This window comes from Somniosus microcephalus, chromosome 8 (assembly GCF_052327205.1).
Source record: "Somniosus microcephalus isolate GS21.2 chromosome 8, FLI_Smic_1.0, whole genome shotgun sequence".
In the NCBI taxonomy this organism is placed as follows: Eukaryota; Metazoa; Chordata; class Chondrichthyes; order Squaliformes; family Somniosidae; genus Somniosus; species Somniosus microcephalus.
The window spans coordinates 194,646,317-194,669,447 of record NC_140994.1 but is presented as its reverse complement, the minus strand read 5'-3'; the positions used below and the strand labels follow the sequence as shown (position 1 = coordinate 194,669,447).

General features: G+C 44.4%; 1 protein-coding gene across 4 annotated transcripts in view; it reads right to left on the bottom strand.

Annotated features, from left to right (window-relative positions):
* The window catches only part of LOC147113999 (uncharacterized), a 74,865-nt gene that overhangs the window by 13,681 nt on the left and 38,053 nt on the right, over nucleotides 1-23,131 (bottom strand). For all 4 annotated transcript variants that reach the window (XM_085995481.1, XM_085995477.1, XM_085995479.1 and 1 more), the window contains exons 10-11: nucleotides 18,936-20,304; nucleotides 16,214-16,357 (exon numbers count right to left, since the gene is read on the bottom strand). In XM_085995481.1, coding sequence (XP_085851607.1) covers nucleotides 16,214-16,357; nucleotides 18,936-20,304 — 1,513 coding nt within the window. The remainder of the gene's footprint in view (nucleotides 1-16,213; nucleotides 16,358-18,935; nucleotides 20,305-23,131) is intronic.

The following is a 23,131-nucleotide window of genomic DNA, read 5'->3' as shown; positions in this document are numbered from 1 at the left end:
AAGGAATCAAGCTTCAAAATTCTTGTAGCAAGAATTATCCTCCACTAAGTAATTCGGTCATACTGAGCTTTACATTTTAAAAATACAACAATGCAAGGCATCAAAGGTAGGTGTTATAGGACCCATTTATTGGTAAGGACTTATGGTGTAACAAACAGATTTTTCCCAAAAGGGTTTTTCTTATAAAATTTGTCTCTATATAAATTATATCCCTCTCTAGAAGCCAAATACCTCAGTACATAGAAACATGGGAATAGGAGTAGACAATTCAGCCCCTCAAGCCTGCACCACTATTCAATTAGATCATGGCAGATCTGTACTTTTTAAATCTATTTACCTGCAATAGTTCCATATCCCTGGGAAAAAAAATCTATCAATCTCAGTCTCGAAAGCTCCAATTGTCAACAACAATTTGCATTTATATAGCACCTTTAACATAGTAAAACATCCCAAAGCACTTCACACTGCTGTGTGTAATGTGTGAGTATTGGCTGCCACTCTGTTTGAAATCATTCTACTCAATCCGCACACCCACTTCATATGCCCTGATCAAGGTGGAGACATTGTGCACGAATGGCACATTACTTATCAATAAAGTCTCAATCTGAAATAGGGCTTCAGTTCCTCTACACAGCAAAGGCAAAGTGAGATCTAAAGGACCAGTGAAAATACTTAAACATTATAGAAATAAGAACTGGCACAGAAAAAGCTGTTTGCAGTAAAGCACAGCTTAAAGCCACACCAGATCATAAAGAGAATGAGTAGGTCAGGAAAGTTGAACTACTTCCAAAGGATACTACAATAGAAAGGCACTGGCCCAAATTAGTGACCACTTTTTTTGCTGAGGAGAATCCAGCTAGAAGCTGTCCACTCACAGCCATCTGCTCGTGCTTTCTGCAGCTTTTCCATCATTGCTTCAAGTTAAACCCTCTTGGCCAAGAAAGGTAGTCGTGGTTCAGTGGTAGCACTCTCGCCTCTGAGTCTGATGAAGGTTAAACCATGCCATCTGAGACCCCATGTCACTATTCAGAGGAGCTGGGGAGCTTTCTGATGTCTTGGCCAATATTTATCCCTCAACCAACATCACTAAAACAGATTATTTGGTCATTATAACATTGCTGTTTATGGGAACTTGCTGTGTGCAATGTGTGTGTATTAGCTGCTGCATTTCCTACATTACAACAGTAACTACATTTCAAAAGTACTTAATGACTGTAAAGCGCTTTAGGACATCGTGAGGTTGTGAAAGGCGCTATATAAATGGAAGTCTTTCTTTAAATTTGTCAAAAATTGTACGCCTGAGGATTGGAAGGGTTTTAACAAAATCAGCAAAGGATGACCAAGAAATTGATAAAGAGGAAGAAAATAGAATGAGAGTAAACTAGCAAGAAATATAGAAACAGATTGTAAGAGCTTTTACAAGTATATAAAAAGGAAGAGATTAGCGAAAATATGGGTCCCTTAGAGACAGAGACAGGAGAAATTATAATGGGAAATAAGGAAATGGCAGAGACGTTAAACAAATATTTTGCATCTGTCTTCACAGTAGAAGACAAAAAGAACATACTGGAAATAGTGGAGAATCATAGGTCTAATGAGAATGAGCAACTTGAAGCAACAACAACTTGTATTTATATAGCACCTTTAACATAGTAAAACGTCCCAAGGCGCTTCACAGGAGTGTTATAAGACAAAAAATTGGCACCGAGCCACATAGGAAATTAGGGCAGATGACCAAAAGCTTGGTCAAAGAGATAGGTTTTAAGGAGCGTCTTAAAGGAAGAGAGAGAGGTAGAGAGGCGGAGAGGTTTAGGGAGGGAATTCCAGAGCTTAGGGCCTAGCAGATATCTGGGGGGGGGGGGGGTGAAGGCTGTGGGGCTGGAGATTACAGAGATAGGATGGGGCGAGGACATGGAGGGATTTGAAAACAAGATTGAGAATTGTGAAATCGAGGCGTTGCTTAACCAGGAGCCAATGTAGGTCAGCAAGCACAGGGGTGATGGGTGAACGGGATTTGGTGCGAGTTAGGACTTTTGGATGAGCTCAAGTTTATGTAGGGTAGAATGTGGGAGGCCAGCCAGGAGATCGTTAATATTAGCAAAGAAAAAGTTACTGGAGAAACTAATGGGACTAAAAGCCGACAAATCCCCATGACCTGATGGCCTACATCCTAGCGTTTTAAAAGGAGGTGGTTGCAGAGATAGTGAATGCATTGGTTTTAATTTTCCAGAATTCCCTAGATTCTATAATGGTTCCCGTGAATTGGAAGGAGCAAATGCAACCCTGCTATTCAAGAAACAAGAGAGAGAGAAATCAGGGAACTATAGGCCAGTTAGCCTGACATCAGTAATAGGGAAAATGCTAAAATCTATTATTAGGAACATGGTAACTGGGCACTTGGAAAATCACAATATGATTAGGCAGAGTCAACACGGTTTTATGAAAGGGAAATTATGTTCAACAAATCTGAGAGTTTTTTTTTTGAGGGTGTAACTAGCAGAGTAGATAAGGGGGAACAAGTGGATGTAGTATATTTGGATTTTCAGAAGGCATTCGATAAGGTGTCACACAAGAGGTTGTTACACAATATTAGGGCTCTTGGGATTGGGGGGTAATATATTAGCATGGATTGAGGATTGGTTAAAGGACAGAAAACAGAGAGTAGAAATAAATGGGTCATTTTTGGGTTGGCACGGTGAAACTAGTGGAGTGCCCCAAGGATCAGTGCTTGGGCCTCAGCTATCTACAATCTATATCAATGATTTAGATGAGGGGACCGAGTGTAATATGACCAAGTTTGCTGACGATAAAAAGCTAGGTGGGAAAGCAAGCTGTGAGGAGGATGCAAAGGGCTATAGACCAGTTAAGTGATTGGGCAAGAAGGTGGCAGATGGAGTACAATATGGGTGTGTGAAATTATCCACTTTAGTAGGACGAATGGAAAAGCAAAATATTTTTTAAAAAGTGAAAGACTAGTAAATGTTGGTTTTCAGAGGGATTTGGGTGTCCTTGTACACGAATCACAGAAAGTTAACATGCAGGTACAGCAAGTAATTAAGAAGGCAAATAGTATGTTAGCCTTTATTGCAAGGGGTTTGGAGTACAAGAGTAAAGAAGTCTTGCTGCAATTTTGGCAGCACGGTGGCATAGTGGTTAGCACTGTTGCCTCACAGCGCCAGGGACCCGGGTTCGAATCCGGCCTCGGGCGACTGTCTGTGTGGAGTTTGCACATTCTCCCCGTGTTTGCGTGGGTTTCCTCCGGGTGCTCCGGTTTCCTCCCACAGTCCAAAGATGTGTGAGTTAGGTTGATTGGCTATGATAAATTGATCCTTAGTGTTAGGGGGATTAAATACATGGGGTTATGGGGATAGGGTGGGATATGTGTTGGTGTAGGGGTTACGGGGATCGGGTGGGATATGTGTCGGTGCAGGCTCGATGGGCCAAAATGGCCTTTATCTGCACTGTGGGGTTTCTGTGATTTCTGTGAATTATATAGGGCTTTGGTGAGACAACATCTGGATTAGTGTGTGCAGATTTGGTCTTCTTACCTAAGGCAGGATATACTTGCCTTAGAGGGGGGTTCAACGAAGGTTCACTAGATTGATTCTCTACCCCAAAGGGTTGTAGATGCTCAGTCGATGAGTATATTCAAGACTGAGATCGATAAGATTCTTGGGCACTAAGGGAATCAAGGGATATAGGGATAGGCAGGAAAATGGAGTTGATCTAGAAGTTCAGCCATGATCTTACTGAATGCCAGAGCAGGCTCCTATTTCTCATGTTTTTATTTGGTGCTTCTTCAATTCAGATTCTTCGCCTTGCAAGGCAGTGGATGACAATGCCATAAGCTGCCATTCTTGCACTTTATTGTAAACCATCCATGAGGACTGCAACATTTATTTCGCTGCCTGTCCAACATCACTTCATTCTTACCATTTGCTGGAACATAGGTAGTAACTGGATTAACTGGGTGGACTGCTTGTGCACAAATATCACCCCTGTAAGAAGCCTTTTGTATCTGAAGTGTCCTTCGCAGGTGTCAAGTAGCTTTGGTTCCTTCTGAGGAGGAAGTGGTGCTTTCCCCAGGGCTGGTGACCTGTTTGTTTTATCTACGCCCAGAGGACCAAGCGCAAGTCAGATTGGGGCTGTGTAAATGGGACATCTAGAGACACAGTTTGGCCTATCTGAGCCACTTGCAGCAGGTTCTCCCAGCCAATCTTTGTTCTGGCCCACATGGTTGTGATAAAGAGAACCCTTTAAAGCTTGATTGGTAAACATATCTATTAGATTTAATATAGCATTTTTTGCTCATCCTTAGCTGAGCTGGATCGACAGATATGAGGCAATCCAGCCAAAAGAAATATATTCTGAGCCATCGCTCTGTCTACAACCTCCTGCTTAGGCACAAAGACATTGCATTTGCTTCCCATCTTCCTCCTTATCAGAAAATACTGAAAAGTCAGCAAAATGCTACTCAATTCAGCTGATTTGCTGAGACATTAGCCTCTTATTTTGGACAAGGCGCTATTCCTTTACCTTGCATTGGAAAAGGCACTACCATCTTTCCTGTGCTGGTACAAAACCAATTTCTGTACCATTACCATGACGGAGACCTGTGATCACTTTTCATAAAATTCATACATTTCTTAAAGGGGATTCTCAGTCAACACTTTGTACTTGTGCTTGTGGGATAAGTGTTGATGTTGGTGGATCTATACAATTTCAGAAGATATGATAACTGTTTCCAATGGTAGTGTTGATGGAGGCAGTGTAATTGCCTGGATGCCAGGTGGAAACAAAGTTTCACAGGTCATTCAGTGCTTGTTGATACGGAGCCAGCAAACCAATCTGTTCAATCTGTGAGCACTGTCAGAGACAGCTATGTGGAAAATGGAGGCAATAGTGGTTTCTCCCTGGTTGCCCAGGCTGACACGGAACATGGCTCAATCACCCTATCAGTACATCTTTAAAGGAATCATCTTGTGAGTGAATCCTACTCACAGCCAACTTCTCTATTTGTTTGGGCTTACCGAGCTGAATTCCAAGATCTTCCTGTACTGGGACAAACTGAACTTAGATGATCTGCAGACAAGGCTTCCCTTCCAAGAACTGAGTGCATCACAAATTGCCTGTAACTTGAGTCTGGAACATATTTGAAAAGTCTTGTGAATGTTGGTTGCTGGAAAGTTCCTCCGACATTTCATGAAGACTTTGAAGCGTGTTGGTCCCATCTACCAGCAGCTGGGGACTGAGGTTGATAAGGATTGTATCAAATTGAGGAATATCCAAGGAGACTGTGCTCCAAAATGACACTGGTTGAATAGCACGTCAACTTTCTTTCAGCCTGATCTAAAAACTAAAATTACTGATTTTGTTTCCATTCTGCTCAAGGGCTGAAAGAGAAATCTTAAATTTGCTAATTACCATAGCAAATCAATTAACGCTGATAAGAGCCTACTCTGATGTAGCAACAAAGGTCTGCTGACTACAACGGAAGAAAAAGAATTGAAGGTGTACCTCAGATCAAGGGAGTAATAAAGCAGAAATAACAACAGAAAATGCTGGAAAAACTCAGCAGGTCAGGCAACATCCGTGGAGAGAAATTTGAGTTGACGTTTCGGGTTCGGGTAATAAAGCAGAGTAGGGGACGACACAAATATATAATAAAAAATATATACTAAAGGAAGTTTTGTATAAAAAGGATGAAATTGGCTCCAGACAGGCTGGAGTAACAGGACCACTGATTCACACCTCATGGTTGTGTTAGGGTGAAAATTATATAGCTTAAAGCAGCAACATAAAGAGTTAAAGAATGAACTTGTAAATAAGAAACAATGGCACAAGACAAAACAAACTCAGCTTAAGACGGGGCAGGAATGAACTGTTTGTGTCTGCTCCCATTAAAACCATTGTGCTTGACATTATTGTTGAACAGTTATTGAATGTGGGAAACACTAAATATTTCACAATTATTCAGTGGTGCAGCCTTCTGCAAACTATTTGCTGGAAGCCCTTTGGATGTATTGATGAGTTACAGTAATTGGTAGCTGCAAAACTGCCCATTTTGTAATTAACCGCCTAAAGTTCTAGAAGGTTCCATATCATTCCTGTGAGGACAGGGGAGTTGTTGCTGAGGGAGCGTGATTGGTTGAAGACACCTGTGTGTAATATTTTGCTATAATGTATAAAAGAAGTTTCAATATCTTGTTGCTGGGGGAACGTGATTGGATGAGGACAAGAGAATTGTTGCTGGGGAAACATAATTGGGTGAACACATTTGTGTGTAGTGTTTTGCCTGTACAGGAAACTTTGTGCTATCCGGCACCGACGGGACCGAGCTGTTGCCGTCCCATCAAAACTGCCGGACAAACCAGCGCTAATGTTGAAACATACGGGGATTTTGAGCTCCGTATCTGGCAACAAACCCTGTTGCAGCTTCTAAACAGTCGGCCGTACCCTGCAAGCGTCTCTGTAGCTTAGCAACAGCTTCAGCGAGACCTTGTAGAGCTTGACTGTTGAGAAAAAAGCAACGAAAAGAAAATGAACCTAACGAAATGGCTCCTGATTTTTGCCAGTGGCTCGAGCTTGCCGGACATTTAGCCTCCGGATAACACAAAGTTTCCTGTATAAAAGAAGTTTGATATCACTAACGGTGAGAAGGTGACCACTAGACCGCGGGGTCTAAGGCTCTTCTCCCAGAACGTTCTGTTAATAAACTGTGTACTTTTACTTTAAGACAGACTCGAGTGAATCTATTTTTCAACCAACAATTGGCGTAGTCGGCAGGATGCTCCGGAACTGAAAGACCGCCCGCACCAGTGAACCCGGACGAGAAGTCAAATTTTGACCGTCCAGAAATTGAGTCATCTGGGGAGGCGGAGGAACAGTGCCGTAGCATCACGAATCAAATAAAAGTCTGCAAGAGGTCTGAGAACACAGTTGTATGGTGTGAATTATATGAAATAGGGAACACTGTGTTGCGATAAAAGTCGTGAAGGAATGAATGGTACTTGACTGATCGACACGGACAAGGAGGATACCTGTCTCATCAATCCTAGCCTGAGCCGGAATTAAGAGGGCAATTGGGCCCCATGTGATGGCCAGGATTAAGTAGGCTGAGAGACTCAAAAGTATCCTAGGATCGTGAGGTCGAGGACTATATATGTGTCTGACTGTGTGAGAAGGAAGAGAACGTAGGAGAAAGGGTAAGAGTAGGTCCGAATTGAGATACAAACGCCAAAATTGTCTAACCAGAAATTGTTTCAGGAGTCGCAGACCAGCCCGAACAGAGGAACTCAGCCGAAGGCAAGTCTGAAGTTGGACTAGTTATGGCATCGGGGAAAGAAATAGAGGGGGGACCCCTGGGTCTCTCTCGAGGTTCTATGCAGATGACCGGTGTTAGGGTGAAAATTATATAGCTTAAAGCAGCAACATAAAGAGTTAAAGAATGTATTGTAAGAAGTGAACTTGTAAATAAGAAACAATGGTACAAGACAAGACAAACTCAGCTTAAGATGGGGCAGGAATTAACTGTGTCTGCTTCCATTAAAACCATTGTGCTTGACATTATTGTTGAACAGTTATTGAATGTGGGAAACACTAAATATTTCATAATTATTCAGTGGTGCAGCCTTCTGCAAACTATTTGCTGGAAGCCCTTTGGATGTATTAATGTAATTCTACTATTCTATAATGCAAAGTAGGTGAATCAAAATTGTGTGTATTGATGAGTTACAGTAATTGGTAGCTGCAAAACTGCCCATTTTGTAATTAACCGCCCAAAGTTCTAGAAGGTTCCATTATCATTCCTGTGAGGACAGGGGAGTTGTTGCTGGGGGAGCGTGATTGGTTGAAGACACCTGTGTGTAATATTTTGCTATAATGTATAAAATAAGTTTTAATACCTTGTTGCTGGGGGAACGTAGATTGGATGAGGACAAGAGAATTGTTGCTGGGGGAACATAATTGGATGAACACATTTGTGTGAAGTTTCAATATCTTGTTGCTGGGGGAACGTGATTGGATGAGGACAAGAGAATTGTTGCTGGGGGAACATAATTGGGTGAACACATTTGTGTGTAGTGTTTTGCCTGTATAAAAGAAGTTTGATATCACTGTAACGGTGAGAAGGTGACCACTAGATCGCGGGGTCTAAGGCTCTTCTCCCAGAACGTTCTGTTAATAAACTGTGTACTTTTACTTTAAGACAGACTCGAGTGAATCTATTTTTCACCAACAACCGGAAGGGTATGGTAGACAAGATGCGGAAGGATGAGTGGGACCCGTTTCAGACGCCAGCCGCTCAGAGGGAGTGGTGGGATAAACAGAAACAAAAAAGAGGCAAAAAGACAGGAGTCATTTTGGTAAATCAATTGGTATCAATGATACAAAAGAATAGCGAATTGCGCTGTAGATTGATGAGGCATAGAGAAAGGATAGAAGTATTGGAACAGGAAAATGAGTTCCTGGAAAAATGGAACACAATGGAAAGATGGATATAGGATGGACAGGTCAGAACTTTGGAATGAAATAAATGTGGGACTATGCGCCGCAGGAAGGGGGGTTGAGGAAAGGCCCCCACCTTACAACAAGGCGGAAGCCACTGCACCACTAGAGGAACTTGTTTACTTAAGTGTATAAATATGCTGCGATTGCTGATGATTTTCGGAGTTGCGAGCCTAGCCCTTGACTAGGCACGCTCCCCTTGTGCACAAGTAAAATAAACTAACAATCTGACGGTACTGCTTGTGTGATAGTCTTACTCGGAGTCGAGATTTCGACAGTATTACTTGGAGGTTCCACTGAGATCGCTTACTACTTGCCGGTGAGTAAACGGACAAAAACACGGTGACTCTCTAAGGAAGGACCCTAACTGGCCAGTTATCGGTGATATTTTAGTCACTAAAGGGGCCCTTCCTTGGACGGTGTGCGAGTGTAGTCTGTTTGTCTCGGCAGGAGTACTGCGATCTGTAAGACTCATTTCAGGGTTGAGTTGAAATTTTTGTAATCACTTCCTCTTTCAGCTTGACGGTAAAAGGAGACAGATTCCGAAAACTTGAACCCTGAAACAGGCCGGGCAGATTGTATAAGGGGAAGGTAAGAAAGGCGTCGTCAGGTTAAGAAGGTCCCTGTTTCTTGTGTGATGGAAACAATTACCCTTGTGTGATAGGGAAAAATAAGAAGGGACGTGATCCTTGTTTGATAGGATCGATCCTTGTGTGATAGGATCTTAAAGTTGTTAAGTTGCTGTGTTAAGGACTCAGTCTGTAGGGGCGTACAACGCAGACTGAGAATTGACTATATGTTTAGTTAGAGCTTAAGGATTATGATCTGTATACCCCTTTGGGTTTTCGCAGTTTTTATTATCTTCGTAATATTATTATGTGCGTATTTTTGTGCGTCAATTGTCTGTGAGCTCGTAGGAAGACATAACAGGGAACTCAATAAGGGAGGCTGTGGCTCAGAAACACTTAAATTGGTGGCGAGTAAACAGTGATCGGTTGATCGACACACCCGTGGTTCGTGTCCAACAGTATCTCACACACCCAGACTGAGCCCGAATTAAGAGCCCAAATGGGTCACGTGACGGCCAGGTGAAGTGGGCGTAGAGAACTCGGTTGGAACGGAAGGATTGTGATACCAAATACCTGTGATAACCTCAACCATTAAGAATGGGTGCCGGAGCAAGCAAAATACCAGAAAAAGGCACACCAGCCTGTTATATGCTCCAGAATTGTGGTCAGACATCAATAAATGACTTACCAAAATGGGTAAAATGGACCAAAAAGGGAAATAAGCTGTTTCCACCATGGTACATTTAACCTCGACAGGATAACGTGTCTTGAGGAGTGCCTCTTAAATAGAGACCCAGGGAGGAGTGGTAAGAAGGTGGTGAATTGGTCAGCATTTGGGGACTGGAAACGAGAAGCTGAGAAAAGACGTGAGCGAAGTATCGAGGCTAGTAATGCAGGCCGTAGAAAGAAAAAAAAAAGCAAGTCAGGAAGGTCTTGGGGTTGTTTAATTACAGCAGGAATTTCATCCCAAACATTGCAGCAATAGCAGAGCCAATTCAGAAACTGGTAAAAGGAGGGAACCCCAGTAATGCTGGGATTGACTGGGGGCCTGAGCAGGAGAGCGCATATGGGGATTTGAAACAAGCCTTAATGGCGGCCCCCGGGCTGGGATTACCCGATATGGAGAAACCCTTCCATCTCCACTGTGAGAATGAGGGAGGATTCTACACAGCAGTGGTGACCCAGCAACATGGGGACAAAAGACGCTCAGTAGCGTATTATTCTACGCAACAGTCACCAGTTGTGGCAGGACTATCACGGTGTGTGGCGGCACTGGATTGTGCGGCCTGGGCAGTAAAAGGGAGTGAACCAACTGTGATGACCGGGGATATTATTTTACACACTAAGCACACTTTGGTAGAAATGTTAAACAATAACAAATTACGGTCAGTGTCCAACATGCGCAGAGTGCGTTGGGAGGTGGTCCTGATTCCCCGAGACAAGTCAGTTTTGATTGTCCGCGACACAGGGGAAAACCCGGCAGAAGGTATGTTGGGGGCAGGCGACCCCCATAGATGTGCCGACGTAGACGAGGAAGTAGGGGAAGGAAAAATACGAGATGAACCGCTGGAGGGAGCACAAGTCACCTTGTACGTTGATGGGTCTAGAAAGTACATTGAGGGGGCCCCACGTACAGGATGGGCGGTGGTCAATGGGCAGTTGAAAACCGAGGCGTCAGGATGACTCGATGGTGGGTTATCGGCGCAGGTAGCGGAGATAGTAGCTTTAACAAAGGCGTTGGAATTGGCAAAGGGGAAAACAGCCAATATATATATATATATATACACACACACAGAGAATAGTAGATACGCCTTCGGAGTAGTACACAATTATATGACTGCTTGGGGGAGAAGGGGGTTTCTGACAGCTGGGGGGGATTCCATCAAACATGAGGAATGGATAAAGGCTCTCTTGGAAGCCGCAGAGGCTCCCTTACAAGCAGCCGTGGTAAAAATAAAGGCACACCAGAAGGTGGAAAGCCCAGAGCAAAAAGGGAATCAGGCTGCAGATTTAGCAGCAAGATAAGCCCTTGAACAAGAACTAGTTGAGGAGAGAGTATCAAGCGTCCAGGTAGAACACATAGACATCAGTGAGTTGCACAAAGATGTCACTGAAGGAGAAAGATAAGAGTGGCATCGCGCAGGGGGCAGGCCAGATTCTGGGGGAATCTGGCGAAAGGATGGAAAGGTGGTGGCTCCGACAGATACTCCTGGGATTGCATCACGGGGTTACCCACACAGGAAGGGGAGCAATGATTGAGTTATTAAGTAAAGAATGGTGGTGGCCGGGTTTGGGAAAGGACGCGGCAAAGTACTGTCAACGGTGCCTGAGGTGTGCACAGTATAACCCAGGGCGACCGATAAAGATACGATTAGCCCACCAACCCCGACCACGGGGGCCATGGGAAAATATACAGATAGACTTCACGGGTCCACTTCCCACTTCCAGGGGACGAAAATATTGTTTGGTAATCATAGATCAATTCACCAGATGGGTTGAGGCGTTTGCGACTCGGGATTGTACAGCCACCACTGTAGCTAAAATCATGGCGGAAGAAGTAATTCTCAGATGGGGAGTGCCAGTACAGATCGATTCCGACCAAGGGACACATTTTACAGGAGCTGTAGTGAAAAAGATATGTGGGTGGATGGATGGGAATAAAACAAAAATTCCACATCCCCTATCATCCCCAAAGTTCTGGGATGGTGGAACGAATGAATCGAACGACGGGCTTATCCCCGTACGAATTAATGACGGGAAGGGCAATGCGGCTTCCCCATGGAATAACTGGTGGGGAAGGGGTAGGCCCCCTCAAGGACAAAATCCGTAGATACGTATTGGAATTAAGTGACCAGTTGAAAGAAATGAGGCAACAAACTCAGGATCGGCAGGAGGAAAAGGACAAAGATTTGGAGTTAACTGTGCTCCCGTACATTCCTCCGGCGGGGACTAAGGTAATGGTTAAAAATCTACCTGAGAAACCCGGATTTGCACCAAAGTGGTCAGGGCCATACCAAATTCTAATTAGTGGGGATACGTGTGCTTGCATTGATATGCAGGACATGGGACAATGGAAGCACTGGACGCAGTTGAAAGTCTATGACCCTTCATCAGCTTAGCAATGGCTACACCAGAACAGATACCCTTTACAGATAGCGAAGAATATATCAGGCAATACAAAGAATGGGAATGGATGCTAGTATGAACATTGGTATGGATAATATGTATTATCCTAATGGGATACACCTTGGGGTGCGTCCTGAAGTACGTATGGGAACAATCCTGCCAACCCCAACTAGCCCCAAGGCGGGAGGAAGTCCAAATGGTTATGATCGAGGACTTAAGCTAATGATATTTTATCCATCCCCACAGGAGAATAGAATCTACAAGCAACAAACAGTTAGGGTTGGCGATATAGCCTTTGGGAAGTTGTTAACATAAAGTGATAAGAATTGTTCGATGTTAATGTAAGCGTAATGCGTGCGTGATTTCCGGTTCTTGTTAAAAAAAAAGGGGACAACTGTTGTAATAATGGAAAAAGGGATACTGCTGTTATGTGCATGTGTAGTGGGTGCCTGCCTAATTGTTATGATGAGACAGGTCCCCGGACCAGAGAATAACAAGTGACGTAGAGAACTGAAGGTGAATACCTTTTTGTATATGTCCCACAAATATGCTATGGAAAACAATAAGGAAGGAGGTTATTGGGTATGTACCCAAATCCCTATCCACTCTAAAGGAGGGATTCCTCTTAGACCTGTCCCACATAATCTGTCAGAAGTAGTAGAGTGGTATATATACCAGAATGGCACACGCCAATCCCCCAGGATGATAAGAGTTGCGTCTGTGGTAAAAGACGGAGAGAGGCATCCTCTACTTTGTCATTTTACCCCATATCTGCAGAGCCCTGGGAAGCGGGGGGATATTATATGAATACCTTCGAAGGGTGGTACCAACCAGGGTACGACCGCTCCCAACAGCCTCCCTTCCTCATCCTCACCAAGGCCACAGGTATGGGAAGGCTACCGGGGACAATATGTTTAGTAAGGAATTTGACTGGGGGAATATTCGTAGGCACTAGTCGGTGCGCGTATAATTTTACAGTAACTGGTACTGCTGACGGGTTTCCCCTTTATACGTCCTCTCAGTATTATGGTTGTACACTAGAAGTCCCATACGCCAACCAGACAGGTACTTTCAACTACTCCCTGGTATCTGCAGGGTTTGATATTGATAAAACCACCTCGTACAATAGGACATACTTTATTTGTGGCCACAAGACATACTCCTGGTTGCCACGGGGCTGGACAGGATCATGTTACCTGGCATATGTGGTGCCATACATTTATCACTTGCCCTCTCTAGCGAATCATTATCATTATCGATCTAAAAGAGCTATTACTGAAACAGAACGATTCTACACTATCCTATTCCCTGGGTATGGAACAGCCAGGGCAATAAAAGAAATTCGGCTTGTAGCCTCGATTCTTGAGGAAGTAGCCAATGATACGGCTGAGTCACTGAGTAATATTAACACCGAGATGGTGGCAATACGCACAGTTGCCTTACAGAATAGAATGGCTCTAGATTATCTGCTAGCGGAGAAGGGTGGAACATGTGCCCCGATAGGATCTGAGTGTTGCACATACATTCCTGACAGTTCAGAAAATATAACTAATTTGGTCGAACATATTCGGAAGGAGATGGGAACACTTAAGACAACCACCTGAATCGACTCTGTGGAATTGGACAACCGGGTGGTTGGGATCAATCGGACCCTCATTGTTACATGGATTGATGTTGGTCTTTGTTATTATAATCTTAATGTACTGTGCATTCTTAGCGATAAAATGTTGTTGTGCCCAATTGGCAAAAGATGCTGTACCTGCCGCACCAGTCGGACAGGAGTATTGTAACATTCGAGAGAGAGCTTTGTTTATTAGGAGTACAGTTAGATGGAAAATGCTTATGCGCAGGTAACGTTTGTATGAATATTTGTATAAGGAATGTCTTAGAGATAGAGTAGGGTTCAACCAGTGGTTATGGCATAAGGCACAAGAAGAAACAGAAACAGATGAAGAAGGAAACACGAACAAAAGAAAAGGAGAAAATGGATATCAAAGAGGACATGTTTTCGACACATCAGATAAGAATGAAGGATCAAAATGGACAATAGCCAATAATGGCATAAAGGAATCATCAAGAGTGTCATAAACAATTGTGATCGTTGTTGGATTTTGTAAACGGATAACAAGGAGCTACGTGCCGCCATTTTTACCCTGGTACATTGGTTCCCAGGACAAATCAAGTTTTGATCAGGGACCAACAGGAGGGACTGTTAGGGTGAAAATTATATAGCTTAAAGCAGCAACATAAAGAGTTAAAGAATGAACTTGTAAATAAAAAACAATGGCACAAGACAAAACAAACTCAGCTTAAGACGGGGCAGGAATGAACTGTTTGTGTCTGCTCCCATTAAAACCATTGCGCTTGACATTATTGTTGAACAGTTATTGAATGTGGGAAACACTAAATATTTCACAATTATTCAGTGGTGCAGCCTTCTGCAAACTATTTGCTGGAAGCCCTTTGGATGTATTGATGAGTTACAGTAATTGGTAGCTGCAAAACTGCCCATTTTGTAATTAACCGCCCAAAGTTCTAGAAGGTTTCATATCATTCCTGTGAGAACAGGGGAGTTGTTGCTGAGGGAGCGTGATTGGTTAAAGACACCTGTGTGTAATATTTTGCTATAATGTATAAAATAAGTTTTAATACCTTGTTGCTGGGGGAACGTAGATTGGATGAGGACAAGAGAATTGTTGCTGGGGGAACATAATTGGATGAACACATTTGTGTGAAGTTTCAATATCTTGTTGCTGGGGGAACGTGATTGGATGAGGACAAGAGAATTGTTGCTGGGGGAACATAATTGGGTGAACACATTTGTGTGTAGTGTTTTGCCTGTATAAAAGAAGTTTGATATCACTGTAACGGTGAGAAGGTGACCACTAGATCGCGGGGTCTAAGGCTCTTCTCCCAGAACGTTCTGTTAATAAACTGTGTACTTTTACTTTAAGACAGACTCGAGTGAATCTATTTTTCACCAACAGTTGAAATAAAAGAAAAACTGATCACCATGACTGTCCACAGGGCGAAGTAAAAAGGACTGTGTCACACCTCACTGATGATACAAAAAAAAGACTGAACTCTGTGGAAACATGCATAACTGAGCCATATCAAAGACAATGGATGAAGGGAATGCCAATCAATTCATGAGCTGTATTTGAAGAAGCTTATCTGTCTCCCCCAAAATGCTGTTGAGGTTTGGTCAATTGAAAATTTCAAAATTAAGATTGATAGATTTTTGTTAGGCAAGAGTAGCAAGGGTTATGGAGCCAAAGCGGGTTAATGGAGTTAGGATACAGATCAGCCATGATCTAATTGAATGGCGGAACAGGCTCGAGGGGCTGAATGACATACCTCTGATACTATGTTGATAAGCAACCACTCTAAAGGTGTAGTCCCAAACAAGGGGACTATAAAAATGACCGTATGGAGGAAGCCATAACTCTGCCTCACTGTTTCTTCCAGATCATTTCCTTCAATGCTGCCCTGATCCTAAGAGAACATGTGCTACAAAACTACCCATGAGCATCGAGACAACTACGAGCCCTCAACAAACCTCAAAAGCCTGAGTTAACCCTAAATATACATAAAATTTCTTTTAAGGGATTAGTATAATACAAGGCTTTTTCTCTAATAAGGATATACATTCTGGAGTCAGAAAGTTTTCCCTTTTATTCTTAAAGAACTTCTAAATCATGTATAGAATGAGAGATATTGTTTAACTCTAGATCTGTATTTGTCTGATATATAATAAATTATCCTTTTCTTTTAAAGCCATGGTTTATGCCTGCAGTTTCTTGTTAGGATAAAGAGCTCATTTAATTAAATATAAATGTTATAATTGTGGTGATGGAAAGCATTTCTCTAAATTAAAGAATAAACTCAGTTTGCGCCTTTTGGCAAGACTCCAATCTTATAAGGACAGTGTCACACATAATTTTCCCCTGTGGAATGATGGTAATTTTTACTTGTTGCTGAACAAGTGCGGAATAATACTTTCATTGTTATACCTTGCTCACATGCCTCATCATTACGCAATTCTGGACTTTCCCAAATTTAGCACCAAGTTTTTCAATAGCAGCATCTGAATAACCAGTGGGAGGCAGATTCTCAAGTAAAACCATCCGGTTCTCTGGACAATCTTCTTTCTGTTTCTAGATAGAAAGAGAAAGAAACAATATTAGAATCTGAGATGGAATTAACTATGGTTTAAATTCTAATCATTTTGACCTTTTCACTTTTTAGTTTCACATACAGATTTAGTGGAGGACACTTATCTGAGGTTGTGATTGAGAAACACAGCTGCATTAAAGCAAATGGAGCACGGCCTTGCTATACATGACTCTGGCACAGCTGATACTGACATGCAGAGGAAAAACTGGAAAAGTGTGGCATTCTCCAGCAGTAATAATATCCCCCACATTTAAAAGAAAAAAAAATTCACCAAAATATTGAAAATGAAGACTAAGGATCATGGGCTTTATAAATAGAGGCATAGAGTACAAAAGCAAGGAAGTTATGATGAACCTTTGTAAAACACTGGTTCGGCCTCAACTGGAGTATTGTGCCCAATCTTGGGCACGCACTTTAGGAAGGGTGTGAAGGCCTTAGAGAGGGTGCAGAAAAGATTTACAAGAATGGTTCCAGGGATGAGGGATTTCAGTTACGTGGATTGACTGGAGAAGCTGGGGTTGTTCTCCTTCGAGCAGAAAAGGTTGAGAGGAGATTTGATAGAGGTGTTCAAAATCATGAGAGGTCTAGACAGAGTAGATAGAGAGAAACTGTTCCCATTGGCGGAAGGGTCGAGAACCAGAGGACATTTGAGGTGATTGGCAGAAGAACCAAAGGCGACACGAGGAAAAACTTGTTTACACAGCGAGTGGTTATGATCTGGAATGCACTGCCTGAAAGGGAGGTGGAGGCAGATTCAATTGTGGCTTTCAAAATGGAATTGAATAAATCTCTGAAGGAAAAAAATTTGCAGGGCTATGGGGAAAGGGCAGGGGAGTGGGACTAGCTGAAGTGCTCTTGCAGAAAGCCAGCACAGGCTCGACGGGCCAAATGGCCTCCTTCTGTGCTGTAACCATTCTATGATTAGTATTTGAGGCTAAAATATCAATGGTTTGATTGGGCAAATCAAATATAATTGTTTGATTTTGTAGCTAAGTGCTCCATACACTCCAGTATCTGTATTTTTTTTTAAATCACAATGTTGGCTGCAGTACTGCACCTCCATTCATGTCACCGGACAGCAGATTCTACACAAAAGTTTTACTCCTGGGCAGCTTCTAATCAGCAGTTTTAGGCATTACACAGGAAAAAAAGAAACCAACATCATACAGATATTTTCCTTTATAAAATGCAGCTATTCAAATAAGTATATCCCTGCTTAAAGTCAATTCTCCAGGAGCACAATTTTGAGACCAGTTTCATTCAAGTTATTTAAGGTCAAAATGTCAGTCCTAATTCCAATTCCACAATATCTTTTCAAATAAAATGAATGGGACCGTTATATCCTTGTCTCCAACATAAGGTCAGAAATGGGGATGTTCGCTGATGACTGCACAGTGTTCAGCACCATTCCCAACTCCACAGATAATGAAGCAATCCATGCCCACATGCAACAAGACCTGGACGACGTTCAGGCTTGGGCCGATAAGTGGCAGGTAACATTCGCGCCACAGAAGTGCCAGGCAATGACTATCTCCAACAAGCGAGAGTCTAACCACCTCCCCTTGACATTCAATGGCATTACCATCACCGAATCCCCCACTATCAACATCCTGGGGGGTCACCATTAACCAGAAACTTAACTGGACCAGCCACATAAATACTGTGGCAACAAGAGCAGGTCAGAGGCTAGGTATTCTGCAGTGAGTGTCTCACCTCCTGACTCCCCAAAGCCTTTCCACCATCTACAAGGCACAAGTAAGGAGTGTGATGGAATACTCTCCACTTGCCTGGATGAGTGCAGCTCCAACAACACTCAGGAAGCTCAACACCATCCAGGACAAAGCAGCCCGCTTGATTGGCACCCCATCACCACCTTAAACATTCACTCCCTCCACCACCGGAGTACCATGGCTGCAGTGTATACCATCTACAAGATGCACTGCAGCAACTCACCAAGGCTTCTTCGGCAGCACCTCCCAAACCCGTAACCTCTTCCACCTAGAAGGACAAGGGCAGCAGGCACATGGGAACACCACCACCTCCAAGTTCCCCTCCAAGGCACATACCATCCTGACTTAGAAATATATCGCCGATCCTTCATCGTTGCTGGGTCAAAATCCTGGAGCTCCCGACCTAACAGCACCGTGGGAGTACCATCACTACACGGACTGCAGCGGTTCAAGAAGGCGGCTCACCACCACCTTCTCAAGGGCAACTAGGGACGGGCAATAAATGCTGACATTGCCAGCGACGCCCTGATCCCATAAACGAATAGAATTTTTTTTTTTTTTAATCCTTAAATTACGTCTTGCCATCAAGACACACTGCTACAAAGAACTATGGTCTGCTTCAAACTCTTTTTGGTCTATTTCTGCTGATAAGTAGGTATTTAAAACTTAATATCTGGACATCAACGCAATATTTACAGAGTATGTTCCATTGAACCTTTCACTTCCTCCTTCACATCAGTAACCGCTCGCAACCAAAATATGAAGCATAGCTGTAGCGTGGAGTGAAACCCAAAAAGTAATTTAAAGAAAATAGCCCAGCGTCTTTTACCTTCGCAGATACTGTCTCTTGTGGTCTCCTTTCTACATCAGCTCGAGTATCAGATTCTTGCATTTCATCCTTGGCTTCATTCTGCATATCCTCTAGATCAACCTCATCATCGCCAGATTCATACTTTTCCATCAGTTCTTCAAGTTCTGAATCACTCTCCAAAAATGGAATAGCAGTCTCCTCTAGAAACTCCTCTGATTTCATTTCTACATCATTGTTTATTTCAGACTCCTTATTGTCCTCTGAAATATAGCTTTCATAGTTATTCCACCCGGCACTCTCTGCATTTTCATAGATTTCCCACTCTCTCTCTCTGCTCTCAGACCTTCCCCGCTCTCCTCCCTCACTGCTGCTTCTCCGCTCCCCTCTCTCGCTGCTGCTTCCCCGTTCACCCCTCTCGCTGCTGCTTCTCTGCTCCCCTCTCTCGCTGCTGCTTCTCTGCTCCCCTCTCTCGCTGCTGCCTCCCCGCTCCCCTCTCTCGCTGCTGCCTCCCCGCTCCCCTCTCTCGCTGCTGCCTCCCCGCTCCCCCCTCTCGCTGCTGGCTCCCCACTCCCCCCTCTCGCTGCTGGCTCCCCACTCCCCCCTCTCGCTGCTGGCTCCCCACTCCCCCCTCTCGCTGCCGGCTCCCCACTCCCCCCTCTCGCTGCCGACTTCCCATTCCCCCCTCTCGCTGCCGACTTCCCATTCCCCCCTCTCGCTGCCGACTTCCCACTCCCCCCTCTCGCTGCTGGCTTCCCGCTCCCCCCTCTCACTGCTGGCTCCCCGTTGCCCGCTCTCGATGCTGGCTCCCCGCTCCCCTCTCTCGCTGCTGGCTCTCTGCTGCCCTCTCTCACTGCTGGCTGCCCGTTCCCCTCTCTCGCCACTGCCTGTCCGCTCCGCTCTCTCGCCGCTGCCCCTTCGCTCCGCTCTCTCGCTGCTGCCCCTCCGCTCCCCTCTCTCACGGCTGGCCCTGCGCGCCGCTCTCTCACCACTGCCCCTCCGCCCTCCTCTCTCACTGCTGCCCCTCCGTCCTCCTCTCTCACGGTTGCCCCATCGCCCTCCTCTCACACGGCTACCCCACCGCTCTCCTCTTGCACGGCTACGCCTCTGCTCATCTCTCACACGGCTACCCCTCCGTACTCTTCTCTCGCGGCTTCGTTGCTCTATTATTTCACGACTTCTCCGCTGTGCTCTTTCACGGCTTCGCCGCTCTGCTCTTTCACGGCTTCTGCGCTGTACTCTCTCAAAGCTTTTCAACTCTGTTGTTGCACTGCTTTCATCAGAACTTTCACTACTTTCAGAGCTTTTCCTCTCTCTTTCAGATGTCGGGTACTTCTTCACGTCATCAGGTTTATTCTTCAAGATAGGGCCGAGAAAACATTCTTTTGAACTGAAAAGAAAAACAGACTGATTGCACAACAAAATTGGATGGTCTTGTTTTGGCCATTATGCATGTAGTCTGGCTATTCAATTTCTCCCAGAGAAGTAACAGTTTTCATAAAATCATTTCACATATGCATCTCACTTAGCTATACCAATGGCCAAGTTCTGGACGACAATGCCATTTTGCATTTAGCTCAATATCCAACAAGGGAAGAGTCGTAGCTTTTTTTTTCTTTTGTTCAATTTTCTCACCCTCCTCACTTGAAGGTATCATGGGGAGAAATTCTGTATCGCCCTGTTTGGGGCGCAATTATCGGCCGGGCGCAAAGTTTAGCGCCTGGCACTAATTATCGCCTCCAACTGCAAACTTGGCTTCTATCACCCCTAGAGGTAATTGGAGCGCTAAATCAGGCGCTACACACCTCTCTTAAAGCGCTAACGCCGAGGAGCGAGGCGCTACCTCAGAGCACTGGCGAAGATCAGGTGATGTCAGTCAGCAATGGAACACAGACACACTGGCGCCGGCCAATTCTTAAAAGGGAGGGTCGATCTTGCTCACCATCCACACCCTGCTCATTGCAACCTTAAATCTCGGCCTGGAGAGACCTGTACATCAAGTCTGCTGGAAAGAACAATGGAGAGGCCCAGGGAAAGAGCTCAGAGTGCAGCCCCCATACTCTCTTCTAAATCGATGCAAGGAAGGTCAAATCAAAATGAACCTGCAAAGTGCTGCTCAGTACCCAAAACTCCTTCACACAGTGTTGAATCTCTCCAAAAGTCTCTCTCTTTCTCTCAGAATGCGGGTGCAAAAATGTCGCTGACAAAAAAAGGCAGGAAGCGGTCACCTTTAAATAGCGCTCCCTCAATCCCTTTCCAACTGCAAAACGCTCCCCTCATCCTGTCGTTGCTAGCGGCAGGCGGTAAGGCAGGGGGGCGCCACTCAACATCCGGTCCGGGGCGCTACACACTTGACTGATGTCACAATCTGCGGGCGCAGGAGATCGTGGCGGTAATGTTTAGCGCTGCCGCAAAATGTCTGGTCAATTTCGCGAGCGGCGCAAACGTCGCCGTTCCCGGGCACTAGTTGCTTTGCGCAAAGCAACCAAATTCCCGCCCCCACCCCCCCCCCAATATCTCTTGGGGCAGGCTTTTGTTGGCATAGACTGCACTGCAGTACCTCACCCAACTGATTATTCTTGATGTGTAACAGTGAGCATCAGCATGTTATTCAGCTGGCAAGGCAGGGCAAACAGTTGCACTCAATAGCAAATTTTCCAGCAGGGGCCACTTGATAGCGATTGGGGGAGGTAACCCTGACTGATTTTCCCCATGTAGCCTAGAGATGCTGAAGCCAGTTGCAGCACTTCTACTACTATCTTACCAGACTCAGAATGGAATAGACAATGAACCCGGTTGCCTGTCACTTTAATTTTCCGCTCCACTCCAACTCTGATCTCTCCGCCCTCGGCCTTTTACACTGTTCCAACGAAGCTCAATGTAAGCTCGAGGAACAGCACCTCATCTTTCAATTAGGCACTATACAGCATTCTGGACTCAACATCGAGTTCAACAATTTCAGACCATAACCTCGGCCCCTATGTTTTCTTTTTTCTCTCACATGGCAGCTGTTGATGATTCTGCCATTGCCATTTACACCTCATCTAGAGTCGTCTTTTGTTTCTTAACTTGCCCCATTACCATCTCCTTTTGCCTTGCACCATCATCCCTTTTGTCTTTTAATCTCTCCTGCCTTCCACCCTATCACAGACCTCCTCTTTGTTCTTTCCTCCCCTCCTCCATTTCCCTGCCCCACACTTGCTTAAAAATCTGTTACTTCTCTAACTTTTTCCAGTTCTGACGAAGGCTCATTGACCTGAAACGTTAACTCTGTTTCTCTCTCCACAATGCTGCCTGACCTGCCGAGTGTTTCCAGCATTTCCTGTTGTTGTTTCAGACAATGAACCTAGGTCGTTCCTGATCTGCAAGGTTCATCAATAGACTGAGCAGCGATTTTTATTCACTGAACTACAAGGACACAATGACACTTTGTTTCAAACCAGTAGTCTTCTGATTAAATATATTTACGACCAAATCAGATGTCTGATTTTTGTGCACGTTGGCCCGGAATTTGCGGTCGGCAGCGAAGCGAAGGCCTTCGCTGCTTGCCCCGAAGTAAGCTTCGCACAAAGTTCTTGCGATCTCTGTGGCGAGAATTCCGGGTTTCCAACGTTCAATTCAAATCAACGGACTTTAGTGGGGATCCCCTTATGGGAGTTGCTGTGACATCAACAAGCTGTCTAAGCAGCCAATCAAAACGCAGAATTCTCAGACAGCGAACCAGGAAATGGGTATGCTCTTAAAATTCTAACTTTTTAAAATGTTAGAGAGAACAAAACAAAGATTGGGGCTCTCACATGGGGAAAAGGCAAACCTGAAATAAAGAGGAACAAACTTAAACAAAAATATTTTAAAAGTTTATTAAAATGTTTTTTTTTATTAAAATGGATAAATTTCACACTGCACACAATTTAAATTAGTTTTTCAGGCTCATAACATTTGTTTAGCAGTCAATATGCTGTTACAACCCCAGTTACACCTAATCCCTTTGGGTCTAACACTTAATGGGGAATTTAACAGCGCAATTACTGCAGAAGAGCCGAAGTTTTCGGCAGTTTCCCTGATTTGAGTGATTACACTGATTGCCGGCTGTGTGTGTGTGTGTGTGTGTGTGTCGGTGTGTGCGTGTGTGCGTGGGTGTCGGGGGGGGGGGGGGGGGGCACAGCGCAGCCTGTGGCTGAGCTGTGAACTACAAACCGCAACTTCAGGATTTCGTT